The sequence below is a fragment of the Lissotriton vulgaris genome, chromosome 9 (genome assembly GCF_964263255.1).
Source record: "Lissotriton vulgaris chromosome 9, aLisVul1.2, whole genome shotgun sequence".
Taxonomy (NCBI): Eukaryota; Metazoa; Chordata; class Amphibia; order Caudata; family Salamandridae; genus Lissotriton; species Lissotriton vulgaris.
Window position 1 is genome coordinate 416,936,314 of NC_141697.1, and position 14,595 is coordinate 416,950,908.

Below are 14,595 nucleotides of genomic sequence, written 5' to 3' on the forward strand. Positions count from 1 at the left end.
AGTGCTTTGAATTTCTAGACACATATGATTCTTGATACTATCTGTCATCAGTAGAGATGAAAGCTAGTTTCATCTGGGGTTGCTGAGAAAGCTGCCACAGTCCTCTCAGGTCTCAGTACCTCTCTCTGGCGCACAGGTGCATTTCCAAAAGCTCGTCAGCTCAATGACCCAAGGGAACAAGCTGACGAGCGTTGGAGATGAACCAGTGTGCCTGTGAGTGGTACTGTGACCTTAGAGGAACCTGGCAGGATTTCCAGCAACCTCAGATGATTTTTCTTTTCTCTCTAATACTGCTGCTGTCTACTGATGAAGGGCTCAACCCAGAACCACGTGTCTACAGATATACAGCAATGTCTGCACCAACTTTGGTGGAAAAACTCCAGCTAATTTCGCAGAAAGCATGAACTGTGTACTGCATTTACCAGGATGCAAAGGGGTGAACTGTTCTGGGATGTGAGGCAGTGTGCTCACTGCTCCCAACCTCCATTCAATATTAACTTCCTGCTTGGAATGAAACCATTTTATTTATTTCGTATCAAAGGCAAAGCATATGAGCTTGTATTTTAATTTGTAAAAGGTTAAAGCTATTAATTTAATACTCACCTGCTGAACAGTGCCAAGGCTTTTAATAAAATTATCTCACTTATATAAGACATGCAAAAAACATGAAATGTAGCAAAAATATGAGAATACAAATGGTGTACGGGAAACATTTGTTATTCTTTGCTTTTCTGTCACAGCTGAGAAGATTTGATGTAGTTGGTATTCACAGGAGTAGCATCACTGCATTGGCATGGAGTCCAAATGGAATGAAGTTGTATTCTGGAGACGAGAAAGGGAAGATTGTTTATTCGGCCCTCGATCTAGACCATGTAAGTCCCTTTACATATTGTTTCTCTGTTACATCAAAATTATTAGTGTTTACTTTGAACAGTAAAACCTATTGCTGCTAATCTGTATAGTCTGTAGAAATATTTCTGCTTCAGTTGAATGATCAATGCAGATCTTTTCCCGGTGTGTGGGGATAGTGCAGTTACTGAACTATGACTGTTCATTACATTAAGTCGAAAACTTCTTTGTCAAAGTCTAAACGGACATTTAATTAAAGCCTTCACTTGGGACAAGGAGTATTGCCGTAGATCGTGCAACTTTTTTCTGCTACAGTTCTTTTTTTTTGTGTCATTTTTAGAAGAGCAATCGCCCACCTTCTCCATGCATATACCCCATCTCTCTTGGCTGAAGTTTTCTCACACTTTTCCGATACGAAGTTTAAGATCTAAATCGGCCCTTCTTGTGAGAGGTTTCCATTTTTTCATGAATCACTTTGTGAGGCAGAGCTGAAATGTAGGAAATCATGAACGATGTGTCTCTATGCTTCATCTCAGTCATTGCTACGTTTCAGGATTCACTGCATTGACTCTAACCCATTTTAGCCATCAGCGGCAAGGTACCTTTGGGTATTCATTTGCACCATATACATATTAAAAATAATAATTAATAAAATTGATGTAGGGGGAAGGTTTAGAACGACCCTTGAGCACACTCATAAACTTGTATGTTTAGGGGTATTCACTAACTCCTCTCAAATCCATTCCCCCTTTGGAAAAGTTTGGCAATTAGCTCCTGACAATGACAGGAGGCAGGAGTAAAAATGTTTTCCAGGATAGGAAAAAGAGGGCTGTAGAGCCCTCTTTTTCCCTTGGCAGATTTTCCTATGAGCAAACATACAACTTGTATATTTGCTCATGGAAACATTTAAATCCGAAACGTTTGCTAGGAGTACAGGCTCCAGGCCTACTTCTGTAAACTCTAATGAATCCCTGAAAGTTGTATATCTGCATTAGTACAAGGTCCTATATCTGCGGTGCACTTTTATGACTTTTAAAGAATTGAGTCCCTAATTTATTGTCATACTCCGCATTATTAGTCTTCCTTTTAAATGCTGACATGTATCAGACACGTTTTAGTAAATTAAGATAGATTCAACAAAGCATTTTCATAAAGTTGCAGTTCTTTTTGCATGCATTTTATTTTGAAAGCAAATAGTCACCAATCTTGCTTTCATGCTTCTACATTTATTTGCATATAATCAGGGAGTATTCTAGGAACATCACAGGTAGCCTCAAGTTGTTACACTTGTAAACATATGTACCCGAACCACTGTCAGTAAACTTATATACCCATGAACATATATACCCAGTTATGTAAGCTGAGAGCGCAGCTCACTATATTTTACTAATGTGCTCTTCCTAAAATCAAAGGCATTTGCATTTAAGAATCATACATACTAGTTTAAACATCATATACAAAGGGATACAAAACTTGCCTTAGTGGCATGCAACCCTGATCCTCAAATCCATACATTGGCATAGTAAACTGGCAGAAAAAGTATTTGTACTGCAGAGGATAGGCTTACTTGTCCAGTGGACAAAGAACATGAAGACTTCTTGTTCTGCACCCCAAACATACACTAGGATCCTGCTTCAAATCTGCAGATGTATTCTTATTTAATCGCGCGCACAGAACCATCTTTGTGAAAGCTTGAACGTGTGTTACTCAATAATTATCATTTGTGATTGAATACATTCACAAACAAATGCCTGAATGTTATTTTTCAGTGCTTTACCTCTATTATATGATAGTTTAGACATTTATGAATAGCTCTTTGTTTCCTAGGAGCAGCCAGCAAATGGAATTTGATGAAAATGCATTTCTCAGTAAAAAACTATTGTATATAAAGTCCATGGAAGGGGATTCACAGATATCTAGTCTATTGCTGAGTTCTCATAAACATTCAGGGATAAGGAAACAACTAATAGTTAAATTAATGTAGAGGCCAAAGAGCATGCAATGTGGTCAGATGGATAAACCAAGTTGAGATTACCTAGTTTTTTGGCATCAACTTCACCATCGTCTTTTTTTGTTTGATCTGTTGATTATGTTGTGTGTGTAGATGATACATGTTACATCATACAGCTTATCTACAAAACCCCTAAGCATAAAGAGATATCGCAATTTCTAGACAGTATCCCAAAGCAGGAAAAATTGTCATGCTCCCTGAATCTGTACAACATATTAATTCACATTCCATACACCAATGAAATAATTTCTATCAATACAGGTTATCATTTCCATGAATAAACCAAGTACAATTGTTTGGTTCCCATACCATTTTCTTCTAACGTGTATTTCGCATGACTTCTTTCAGCTATACCGTGGAACCAAAATTAATGATCAAACCACCATATGCATAGCAATATAGACTTATAACAATAAGTCAAAAGAAAATAAAAACACAAAAAGGGGGAAGGAGGGTTATGGTAGGCAAAGGTGACGAAAGATGGTCCATAACTTCTATGATGCTGCCATTTTCACTGGTAAATAAGTATCTATATTAGGATCATAATACTGCATGCTTGGTCAGTATGCACAATGTGAATTGCGTGCTCCAGATCACACCATCACCAGGCCAGACTATAATACATGTGCTAGGTAGGTTAATCAGTATAAGGGATGTCTTGAGGATCGTGTGGGGTTATTGCTACTTGGAGCACTGTCAGCAGTGCCTTCCAAGCTGCTGAAATGGGGTACTTACGCAATCCCAGTGTGTCCTCCCTAATCAGCGAGACAGCCTTAGCGTTAGTCCAGGTCAGCAAAGACTGTGACCAGGCTTTAAGCATAGGGGGTCTACAACTTGCCATCGACGTGTAACAAGTCTTTTTCCCACTGCTAGCTCCAAGTCTAAAAATCTAGAGGTGGCTTTGTATTTTTTTATTTCTCGGAAATATCCCTGTAATGCAGGCCTCCCATGTACTCGCAAATACCCTATCCGTGCTTAAGTTCAGTAGTTGTTGCACTCCTAGCCAATATTCTTGCAACCTGGGGCATGCCCACAGCATATGCAGGAGATCGGCACCTACCCGCTTGCAACGAGGGCAGCAAGTATCCACTCTGTTAAAATAACTATTGATTTTACCTGGGGACAGATATGCTCTATGAGTGATCTAGAATTGAATCATCCTGAATCTTGCATTTCTGGAAATATATCTGGGACTCTCAAGCATCATGGCCCACTCTTTAGGTGTGCAGGGGCGGGACAAGTCTGCCTCCCATCTACTATCCAATGGTGTTAAGTCGGCCAAAGTGTGTGCACAAATTGATTCTGCAAACCATTTTATCAGGTGCCGCCCGTACCCATCACATGTATATACTGCATCAGAAGATGCGTCGAGAGTTGCTGCCAAGCTGGCCAATGTCATGTTTGAACCTTCATCACGCATGGCGCTTGGCCAGCAACATTTTGCAAGCTGGAATTTCAGAGTATACACTAATTCATATAAAAGTTAAAAGACAAGCCCCGAAATGCACTATGTTTACTGCTACGAGACCTACTTCTCCCGTAGGATAACATTCTGTTACCTTATTGCATTTAATAAGTGCTAACTTTTGATCGGGAGCAGAAAGGAATGTCAAGTTTGGACTCAAATGAATTGTAGTTTAAACCCCTCTTTACTGGTAAAGATGGTTTTTAAGTCACCATTCTGAAAAAGCACTTTTATAAAGTTGGCATTTTCTTGTCCTAACAATTGGTGCCTGCACCCAGTGTCCTGGGTCACATGACTGTTAATAGCTTGGCAGTTGGGCTTTGCATATTCCTCCCGGACAATTAGACAAAGTGGGGCAAGGTGTTGGCAGGATGGACCATCTTACCAGGATTGGTGGGGTGGAGCTATTTGCCGCCCCACTTACATTTCAAAGGCTACTTCCAGCACACTGACAAAGGAACTTGACACCCGTCTTTTCTCACCTTAGACTACTTGGAGCCTTGGCAGGGGGAAGGAAGGAACTTCACAAAACCAGATAGATGTTGTATAGCCAGAATGTCACCCCCTACTTCAAAGACAGGCACTAGGTATAAATATTGGACCTCCTGAACCACCTCTACAGTCCACTCCTGGACCAGTGAACTGCAGAAGAATAACTACCTTGTTCCCAGGACGACTGCCCTGCTGCTTGAGGCCTGCCTTGTTCTTCAGAGGACTGCCCTTCTGCAGAGGACTGTCCTGGTACTTGGGGCCTGCCTTATTCTCTGGGGAACGGCCCAGCTCCTTGAGGCCTGCCCTGTTCTCTGTGAAGGAAGGCTGTACCTGCTCTCTTCATCCTAGGCTAACCTGAGAGACTCCAAGGGTCACAAACTTCTACAGGGACACAACAAGCTCCGGAGACCTCCCTGCAACTGCCGAGCTGACCTGCTGCAACTGGACCTGCCTGGGCACTGCTGGTGTCTCCTTAAGTGAGTGTTCGAGGCATGTGGGCTGCTGAATTCATATCTGTGCATAGATCGCCGCCTAGTGTTGGGTCCGGATGATTGCACATTGTTGTCCTGGAAGAGTCTTCGAAGTATCACGAGATAGGTGGCTCCTCCCCTGGACTACAGTGCGCATGGGCATCGCCTCCATCCCCAGATTGTTTTTTTCCGCCATTGGGTTCGGATGTGTTTCGGTTCCCTCTGTCGGAATCGATAGTTGTTTAACTTTCCTAACTTGAGACCAAAAGGTCTTTAGGCTTAACGTCGGTATTGTCCATCGTTCGGGTTTGTTTGTTCTTCGGCTCCGAACTCTTGCTGTCCTTAAGCGTGCTGTCGGCGCGGACGGGCCTACACGACGCTCCAGGCTACTTAACATGGAACGAACTCCGTTTAAGAGGTGCCCGGTGTGCACCTCAAAGTATTCACACCTCGACGTGCACCCTGTGTGCAACAAATGTTTGTCGCCGGACCATGATGAGGCCAGGTGTATGGCCTGCTCCAAGTTCCGGTGTAAGAAGACTCTCAAGCTTCGTCGGGCCGCTAGACTCCAGGCCCAGTTATCAGCGCCCCCGCCAGACAACATCTTCGAAGAAGAAGTTGGAGACGACAATGTATTTCAAGTTTCGGACTCTAGCCCGGCGTCGGAGGATGAGACCTACGACGCGGGGGACGAGAAGTTTGATGAAGTCGTCGGAGAGGTAGGGGACGACGACGGGGCCATTGCCACCGTGGAGGATAGCTCGGAGGAGGAGCATCCTCAGACTGACTCAGGGGTCGATCCCCAATATACGGCCCAGGTCGAGGGATCGCCTTCGGGCCTTACCCAAGACCTTAATACTCGTCCCACGGCCCCGCCTCCAGGCCCGGCCACGGACATTGGTAACGCGCCACTCCCGGTGAAGAAACCGAAAGTGAAGCCATCGGGGTCCACACCAACGGTATCGAAACCGAAAGTGAAAGTCGCACTGGTGGGACAGAAGGCTCCAGAGGCCTCAGCGCCTAAAAAGCCCAAAATGGCCGCCGACATCAAGAGCCACGCCAAGATGGCCGATCCGAAGACCCCAGTGTCGAAACCGAAGGCGAAGACGACCGACGCGGCCGCGTCGGCGCCGAAGATGGTCGAGGTGGACGACCCGAAACGGGTCTCGAAGAAGCGGCAGGACGACCCCAAAGCTCTGGCTGCGCCGATTCCGGTCGTCAAGGCCAAGGGTGGTGATGTGTCGGCTCCGAAGACCGTGCCTTTGATCGCCGACCCGACTCCGGACTCGGGGGACTCGCTCGAGCCGGTCCAGCCCTCCCCGTCCTTAACCAAGAAGGTCACGGAGTCCCTTCAACGGATTCGGAAGGACGCAGTGGCTCCCGAACCGAAGGATGTGGTGCCGAAGCCTACACAGAAGCCGGCAAAGGCGCAGACGCCGATCCGCTTCACGCTGCCGCCGAAGACGACGCCGAGGGCTTTCGCTCCAAGGCATGGGGTCGGGGTGCCCTTGAAGCTGGGGTCGACGCCCAAAGCGTCATTGGTGGTGCCGAAGCCTCGGATCCAGCCACTCGCAGACGAGGAACGTCGAGAGGTTGTCATCAACGCCAACACAGGCAAACTCTCTCTCCTTAAAAGGAAAATCACCACGGAGCCAGTGTTGGAACATTTCCGTATTCCACTGAAAAAGAAGTTGGACTCTGCAGGTACTGCTGCCCCTGTAGAGCCTGCATCTCCACAAAATCTAGAACTCTCACCAACCCATTCTAACGCTGGGGAAGGTGATGGGGATGAGGAGGACGAGTACAACTATCCAGCGTACTCGGACCCGGAGGAGGTCAATGAGCCTTGGTCTGCTGGAGGCGACCCTGAGGACCCTCAGTCAGGTCACGAACCGCAGCTTTTTGCAGCAAACACTTCTCCAACAGAGGACTCTGCAGCCTTCAACGCTCTTATTGAGAGTGCTGCGGCTAATCATGATGTCGACCTCCATGCGGACCCTGTGGATGCCGATTTTCTGTTTGACACTTTCTCAGTGGCTGAAAAGTCGGTCAAGACATTGCCTATGCTCAAGGGAGTGCTGAAGCACGCGCCAGAGGTTTTCAGAGAGCCCACTCGGGCGCGAGTCATCAATCCTCGTATTGACAAAAAATACAAGGCAGCGCCCACTGATCCAAGGTACATCAAGGGACACTTGCCACTGGATTCTTTGGTTGTATCCAACGCACGCAAGCGGGCGAACTCGCAGACCACGGGTGACGCTCCTCCCCCAGACAAAGAGTCAAAAATCTTTGAAGCCTCAGGAAAACGTATTGCTGCGCAGGAGCTAACATTTGGCGCATTTCAAACACGCAGGCCCTACTTGCACGCTACGATAGGGCGCACTACGACACCCTAGAAACACTTCTGCAGCACTTACCTGATCAGTACAAAGAGGCAGCTGAGATGTTGATTCAGGAGGGGAAGCTAATCACAAATGCTTCCATTAAGTGTGCACTGGACGTGGCTGATACCGCCTCCAGGGCTGTAAACACTAGCGTGTTACTGCGTAGGCATGCATGGCTTAGGATATCAGGCTTCACACCAGACATACAGACAACCGTCTTAAACCAAACAGTTAATCCAGACCACCTGTTTGGCCCTGAAGTGGATGCAACCCTTGAAAAAATGAAGAAAGACACGGACACGGCTAAGTCTATGGGGGCCCTCCAGTCATAGCAGTTTCGGGGTGGTTCCTTTCGCCGCTCCAATAACAGAGGCACCTCAAGGGGTCAGGCATCACAATCCACGCAGTACTATAAAAGCAACACCCAGACCTCATACACCAGCAAGGGTAGAGGTGGTTACAGGGGCAACAACGTCAAAGGCAGAGGACGTGGAAACAACAGCTCCAGGTCCTCCACCACCAACAAACAGTGACGCCTTGTCACTGCCCCCCGACCACACAACACCGGTCGGGGGGAGACTCCAGCAGTTCCTGCCCGCGTGGAAATCCATCACCACGGACAGGTGGGTCAAATCTCTTATCCAGTACGGTTACTGTCTGGAACTTACTTCCACACCACCAAACATACCTCCAAGAAACCGTCCTATGTCCGGCGAGCACTTGCACTTGTTGCAGCAGGAGGTCAAAGTCATGCTGCAAAAAGGGGCAATAGAGCTCGTGCCACTGCAAGAAAGGGGAACAGGAGTTTACTCTCTGTACTTTCTAATCCCCAAAACAGACGGATCCCTCAGGCCCATCCTGGACCTCAGGCCCCTCAACTGGTACATTCTGTCGGAGCACTTCCATATGCTCACGTTGCAGCAGGTTCTCCCTCTGCTTCGACAAGGGGACTTCCTGGCTACGCTAGATCTCAAGGATGCATACTTTCACATCCCCCTGCATCCTTCTCACAGGAAGTACCTCAGATTTACAGTTCAAGACCAGCACTACCAGTTCAGGGTTCTGCCTTTCGGGGTCACCACAGCGCCAAGAGTTTTTACGAAATGCCTGGCGACTGTGGCAGCGCATCTAAGATGCCAGAACGTCCACGTCTATCCCTATCTGGACGACTGGCTCATTCAGGCAAAGACAGAACAGCAGTGCGCCGACCACGTGTCCCGCACCATTCATCTCCTGCACGATCTGGGATTCTCGCTGAATTACCCAAAATCCCATCTCCAACCCACCCATATACGGCAGTATCTGGGCGCGACAATAGACACTCTGGCAGCCACTGCGCAGCCAAATTCAGTGAGAGTCGCCAGTATCCAGACGCTGATCCAACGATTCAGACCTCAGCACTCGCTTCCAGCGAAGGTGTTCATGCAGTTGATAGGCATGATGGCCTCCTGCATCTCCATCGTCCCGCACGCGAGACTGCATATGCGTCCGCTTCAGGAGTGCCTAGCACGTCAGTGGACTCAGGCTCATGGACAACTAACAGACCTAGTGTTGGTGAGCGGTCGGGCGTACAACTCTCTGCATTGGTGGAACCCACAAAACCTTTGCAGGGGCCGACCTTTCCAAGAGCCTGTGCCACAGATTATCCTGACAACGGACGCTTCTCTCCAGGGATGGGGAGCGCATGTACTCCACTACACAGTGCAGGGACTATGGACACTACAGCAAAGGAAGATGCACATCAATGTATTGGAACTGATGGCAATCTTCATGGCCTTGAAGGCATTCAAAGTACATTTGTGCAACAAGGTCGTGTTGATCCGGACGGACAACATGACAGCCATGTACTACATTCAGAAGCAGGGAGGCACACACTCTCCGCAGCGGTCTCATCTGGCTCAGAGCATGTGGAAGTGGGCCATTCAGAGGAACATCTTCCTCATGGCGGAGCATCTCCCAGGCAAGGACAATCAGATGGCAGACCTGCTCAGCAGGCACAGCCACCAAATGCACGAGTGGGAGATACATCCATCAGTACTCCAACCGTACTTCCAAAGGTGGGGTCATCCAGAGATAGACCTGTTCGCCACAAAGGAGAACGCAAAATGCCAAAGCTTCGCCGCCAGGTTCCCACACCCGCAATCGCAGGGCAATGCGATGTGGATGAACTGGTCAGGCAGATTTGCGTACGCTTTTCCCCCAGCACCTCTGATACCGCTGGTGGCACGCAAGCTCAGGCAGCACTCGATGACTCTCATCCTGGTTGCTCCAACGTGGGCTCGCCAACCATGGTACACCACGTTTCTGGAACTTTCCGTGGTACCGCATCAAAGGCTTCATCTCACACCCAGCCTTCTGACGCAGAGCCATGGCGACATTCAGCACCCAGACCCGCAACAGCTCAACCTGGCGATCTGGCTCCTGAAGTCCTAGTGTTTGGCTACCTCAACCTTCCCCCCCGATTGCATGAACATCATTCGGGAGGCAAGGAAGCCCACTACTAGAAAATGTTATGCGGCTAAATGGAAGCGGTTTGTCATTTATTGTGTGAACCACGACATTGACCCACTGGATGCTTCCATTCAAAACATCATTTGTTACCTGTTCCATCTGTACCAATGCAATTTGGCGTATTCTTCCATCCGCATTCACCTGTCTGCGATGGCAGCATACCTCCAGAATAGGCAACACCTATCACTTTTCAAGGTTCCTGCCATCAAAGCCTTTCTGGAAGGACTCAAAAGGGTCATTCCACCACGGACACCACCAGCTCCAGAATGGAACCTCAATGTGGTTCTTACAAGGCTGATGGGTCCTCCTTTTGAGCCACTGCACTCTTGTGAGCTTCAGTTTCTGACTTGGAAGGTGGCTTTCTTAGTAGCAATTACATCGCTACGGCGGGTTAGTGAGTTACAGGCACTCACCATCCAAGAACCTTTTTTCCAAGTACATGCTAACAGGGTGGTGCTCCGCACTAACCCTAAATTTTTACCCAAGGTTGTATCTCAATTCCACATGAACCAGACAATTGAGTTGCCAGTGTTTTTTCAAAACCCTGAGTCGCTGGCGGAGCGGATGCTCCACACCCTTGACGTTAAAAGAGCCTTAATGTACTACATTGACAGGACAAAGGATTTTCGTAAGACCAAGCAACTTTTCGTTGCATTTGCCTCACACCACAAGGGAAACGCTATTTCCAAAGCGGGTATCGCTAGATGGATCGTGAAATGCATTCAGATCTGTTACGCTAAGGCTAAACGCACTCTTACAATTCCACCAAGAGCCCACTCCACCAGAAAGTTGGGGGCCTCTATGGCTTTCCTTGGTAACATTCCCTTAGAGGATATTTGTAGAGCAGCCACATGGTCTACCACACATACTTTTACTAAACATTACTGTGTAGACGTGCACTCTAAACAGCAGGCAGCTGTTGGCCAGGCTGTTCTCAAAACACTTTTTCAAACTGCTGCAGCTGGCACGGGCGGCCGCCAATAATAGGAGGACTGCTATGTATTCTATGCACAGATATGAATTCAGCAGCCCACATGCCTCGAACTGCAAATGCTACTTACCAGTATGCATCTGTTCTTGGCATGTAGGGCTGCTGACATTCATATCGCCCGCCCTCCTCCCCGGCGCCTGTAGCAGCTGCAGTATTCATATATATATATACGCTCATAGCATGGTCATCACTCATATAGTTCACTCCATCTCGGCCAATGGCTAAAACCAATCTGGGGATGGAGGCGATGCCCATGCGCACTGTAGTCCAGGGGAGGAGCCACCTATCTCGTGATACTTCGAAGACTCTTCCAGGACAACAATGTGCAATCATCCGGACCCAACACTAGGCGGCGATCTATGCACAGATATGAATGTCAGCAGCCCTACATGCCAAGAACAGATGCATACTGGTAAGTAGCATTTGCATTATGATCCCCAAGAGGTGCCTCCCCAATTCCTAAATCCTTGGCTGGCATCAGAGTGTACTCCTTGAAAGAAAAGGATAAATCCTAAACTTTTGGGCTATTTATGACGCCAAACAGGCACGTTCGCGCCAAGACTCTGCTGCCTACAATTGCAGCCAATGCAAAGCTACGGTGAACATAATTCTTCGTGCTTTTGCCAACGTCCATGACAATCAGCAAAGCGAGATCTGCACTTAGTGCTACAGTGACACCGATCCACAACACTCTTCTTTCTCTTCACAGCCTACACTCTTCTTTCTCTTCACAGCCTTCACTAGTCCACCTTTTCAGCTGGACTAACTTGGTCCCTGTATCCCGCCCACATGATCAGATGACTGCGGGTGATCCTTTGTGCTTTTTGGTGCTATACTTACCTAAAACTTTGAAAATACATATCTCCGGATCTACTAGCGACTGCATCGTATTTTAAATTGTGTGTTTTTAAATATTGTGCTTACATTTGGAGAATTGGAATTGAAATACCGCATTTCCCCGCACCCCACCGCACCAACACTCGCTTCTGGCCACACTCTTGTGCCCTTTATTTTTCGCTTTAGAGCGCTGGCAGCCGCCTCCCACCTCCCATTCTAGCAAGGGGGTGGTAGGCATTTCCACCGCTTCCGGTCCCACTAGGAGCGGTTAGCGCTCTAGTGGCTGCACTCAGGGCTATTTAGCCCTCGCACCTCTCTGAGCACGCAGCCCCGCCGAAGACCAGCCAAAGAGCTGCCCGTCTGCGCCCGTCCGCGACAGGACGGGGCTGAGGGGTCCCTCACTATGCCGAGCACTCACGAACCTAAAATTATCAGGTACGAAGCCTTAGAGTTGTTAAACTTAAGACAACCTATCATTTCCGGTTGCACTCGTGACAACTGGCCTTGCCCAGAAGGGCCTTTCTCTTGTTTAAACTGCCATTTTACCACTTCCTATCCCATCAAACCTAATAGGATCAATGCTCCTACTGATGGCCTGCACTGTATCCTGATAAATGCTCGATCTATGCCCAAACACCAGTTCGCTATTTGGGACTTAGTACACACTCAAACCCCAGATATAGGTTTCATTACAGAAACCTGGCTAAAGCCCCACACGACGCCCGCAATTGCCTTGGGAGTCCCTGAAGGCTACAAATTCCATAATTCCGACCGCCCTGACAAAATAGGTGGTGGCGTAGCCATTATCTACAAAGACTATCTGAAATTGGACATTTTATATAAAAAATGTTGTCCACAACTGGAAATCATAATTTTTAGAATCTCTTTCCCCAACAGAAAGACCAACAAGGGAGCACTCCTTTACCGACCACCTGGATCATGTTCGGGTTTTTCTTTTTCCCTCTTGGAAATACTTGCCCCACACATACGAGCAAAAGAGATGTCCTACTCTTAGGCGACTTCAACATCCATGCTGATCTACCAGAACTCCCAGACACCAAAAGCTTGTTAGCAGATTTGCTTACTTTTGGTCTAATATTAAAAAACAAGGGACCCACACACGAGGGAGGACATTGTATTGACCTGATCTTCTCGAACTGTGGAAATATACTTTGAAATGACACGATCCATTTGGACTGGACTGACCATTTTTTAATAGATTTCAATATATTAAAAATTAATAAATCTTCCAGTACAAAACCTCTATCTCCAATAATGCGCCGACAATGGCGTAAATTAACCATTGAGGCACTACAAAAAGCCTGGGAGAAGCCCGACCTCGGAGATACAGACGAAGTGGAATATACACTTAACAAATTCCATGACTCACTCACAGAGGCCATAGATAAAATTGCCCCCCTGAAATCATTTAGGCAGTTTCCTGTGGCCAAACAGGAAAAATGGTACACGGAGGCACTCAGAACCGAGAAGCAGAAATGTAGGAGAATAGAGAAGAGGTGGAGGAGAGTCCACTCTGAGGAAAATAGGAAGGCTCATCGTATAGCGCAAGCAAACTATTATAAAAACATCAAAGCCGCCCGCAAGAATAGCTTGGCCCAACAACTCACCGAAGCAGGAAATTCACCTAGGGAGCTATACAGGATTCTTGAAACCTTTGTTAAGCCCACGGCATGTATCAGTCCGGACGACTTCTCACAGACTCTGTGTGATGAGGTCTCTCTCTATTTTGAGAATAAAATTGACTCCATCTATGGAAAAATCTTAACATCCCAAAAGCAAAAAGGTATCCTAAAAGTTCCCTCCTCAATTAATAACATCAATTCCTCGTTGACTGCCTTTCCTCAAATTAATAGTAAAGATCTCCAACTATTGATTACCCATGTAAAAACTGGGTCCCCTGATGATCTCCTCCCCGCCAAAATCATAGCCCCTTTGAGTACTCTGTTGGGACCTTACATTCAAGATGTTATAAACCAGTCTTTAATGAAGGGACACGTGCCAACTGATTGGAAGAGAGCGGTGGTGAACCCCATCCGTAAGAACGCTGCCCTCCCCTGGACGGAGCTTGCCAACCTCCGGCCCATCTCCCTCTTGCCATACCTTAGCAAACTAGCCAAGAAACATGTCAATACGCACCTGTCCAATTACATCGAGGCAGCGGGCGGCCTAGACCACTCTCAATCTGGTTTTAGGCCAAATCATAGCACAGAGTCGGCCCTCCTTTCAGTGACTGATAACATCAGGATGTCACTTGATGGGGGGGGGGCTCAGTGATTCTGGTGCTATTAGATTTGTCCGCTGCCTTCGACACGGTGTCGCATGGAATACTTCTCGGCCGTCTGAGGGAGATGGGAATAGGAGGGACCGCCATGTCATGGCTGGAAAGCTTTCTCACAGGCCGCCAACAGGGTGTCAAGTTGGGCTCCCACAAATCCATCTGTAGGGAGCTCACTAAGGGAGTGCCACAGGGCTCGTGTTTGAGCCCCACGCTCTTTAACGTGTACGTGGCCCCCTTGGCGGACATAATAAGATCTCATGGGTTCACTCCAATATCTTACGCCGAT

General features: G+C 47.6%; 1 protein-coding gene across 2 annotated transcripts in view; it reads left to right on the forward strand.

Moving 5' to 3' along the window:
• TECPR2 (tectonin beta-propeller repeat containing 2) overlaps window positions 1–14,595 on the forward strand; it is a 626,110-nt gene that overhangs the window by 138,753 nt on the left and 472,762 nt on the right. For both annotated transcript variants that reach the window (XM_086937834.1, XM_086937835.1), the window contains exon 5: window positions 741–872. In XM_086937834.1, the coding sequence (XP_086793960.1) occupies window positions 741–872 (132 nt within the window). The remainder of the gene's footprint in view (window positions 1–740; window positions 873–14,595) is intronic.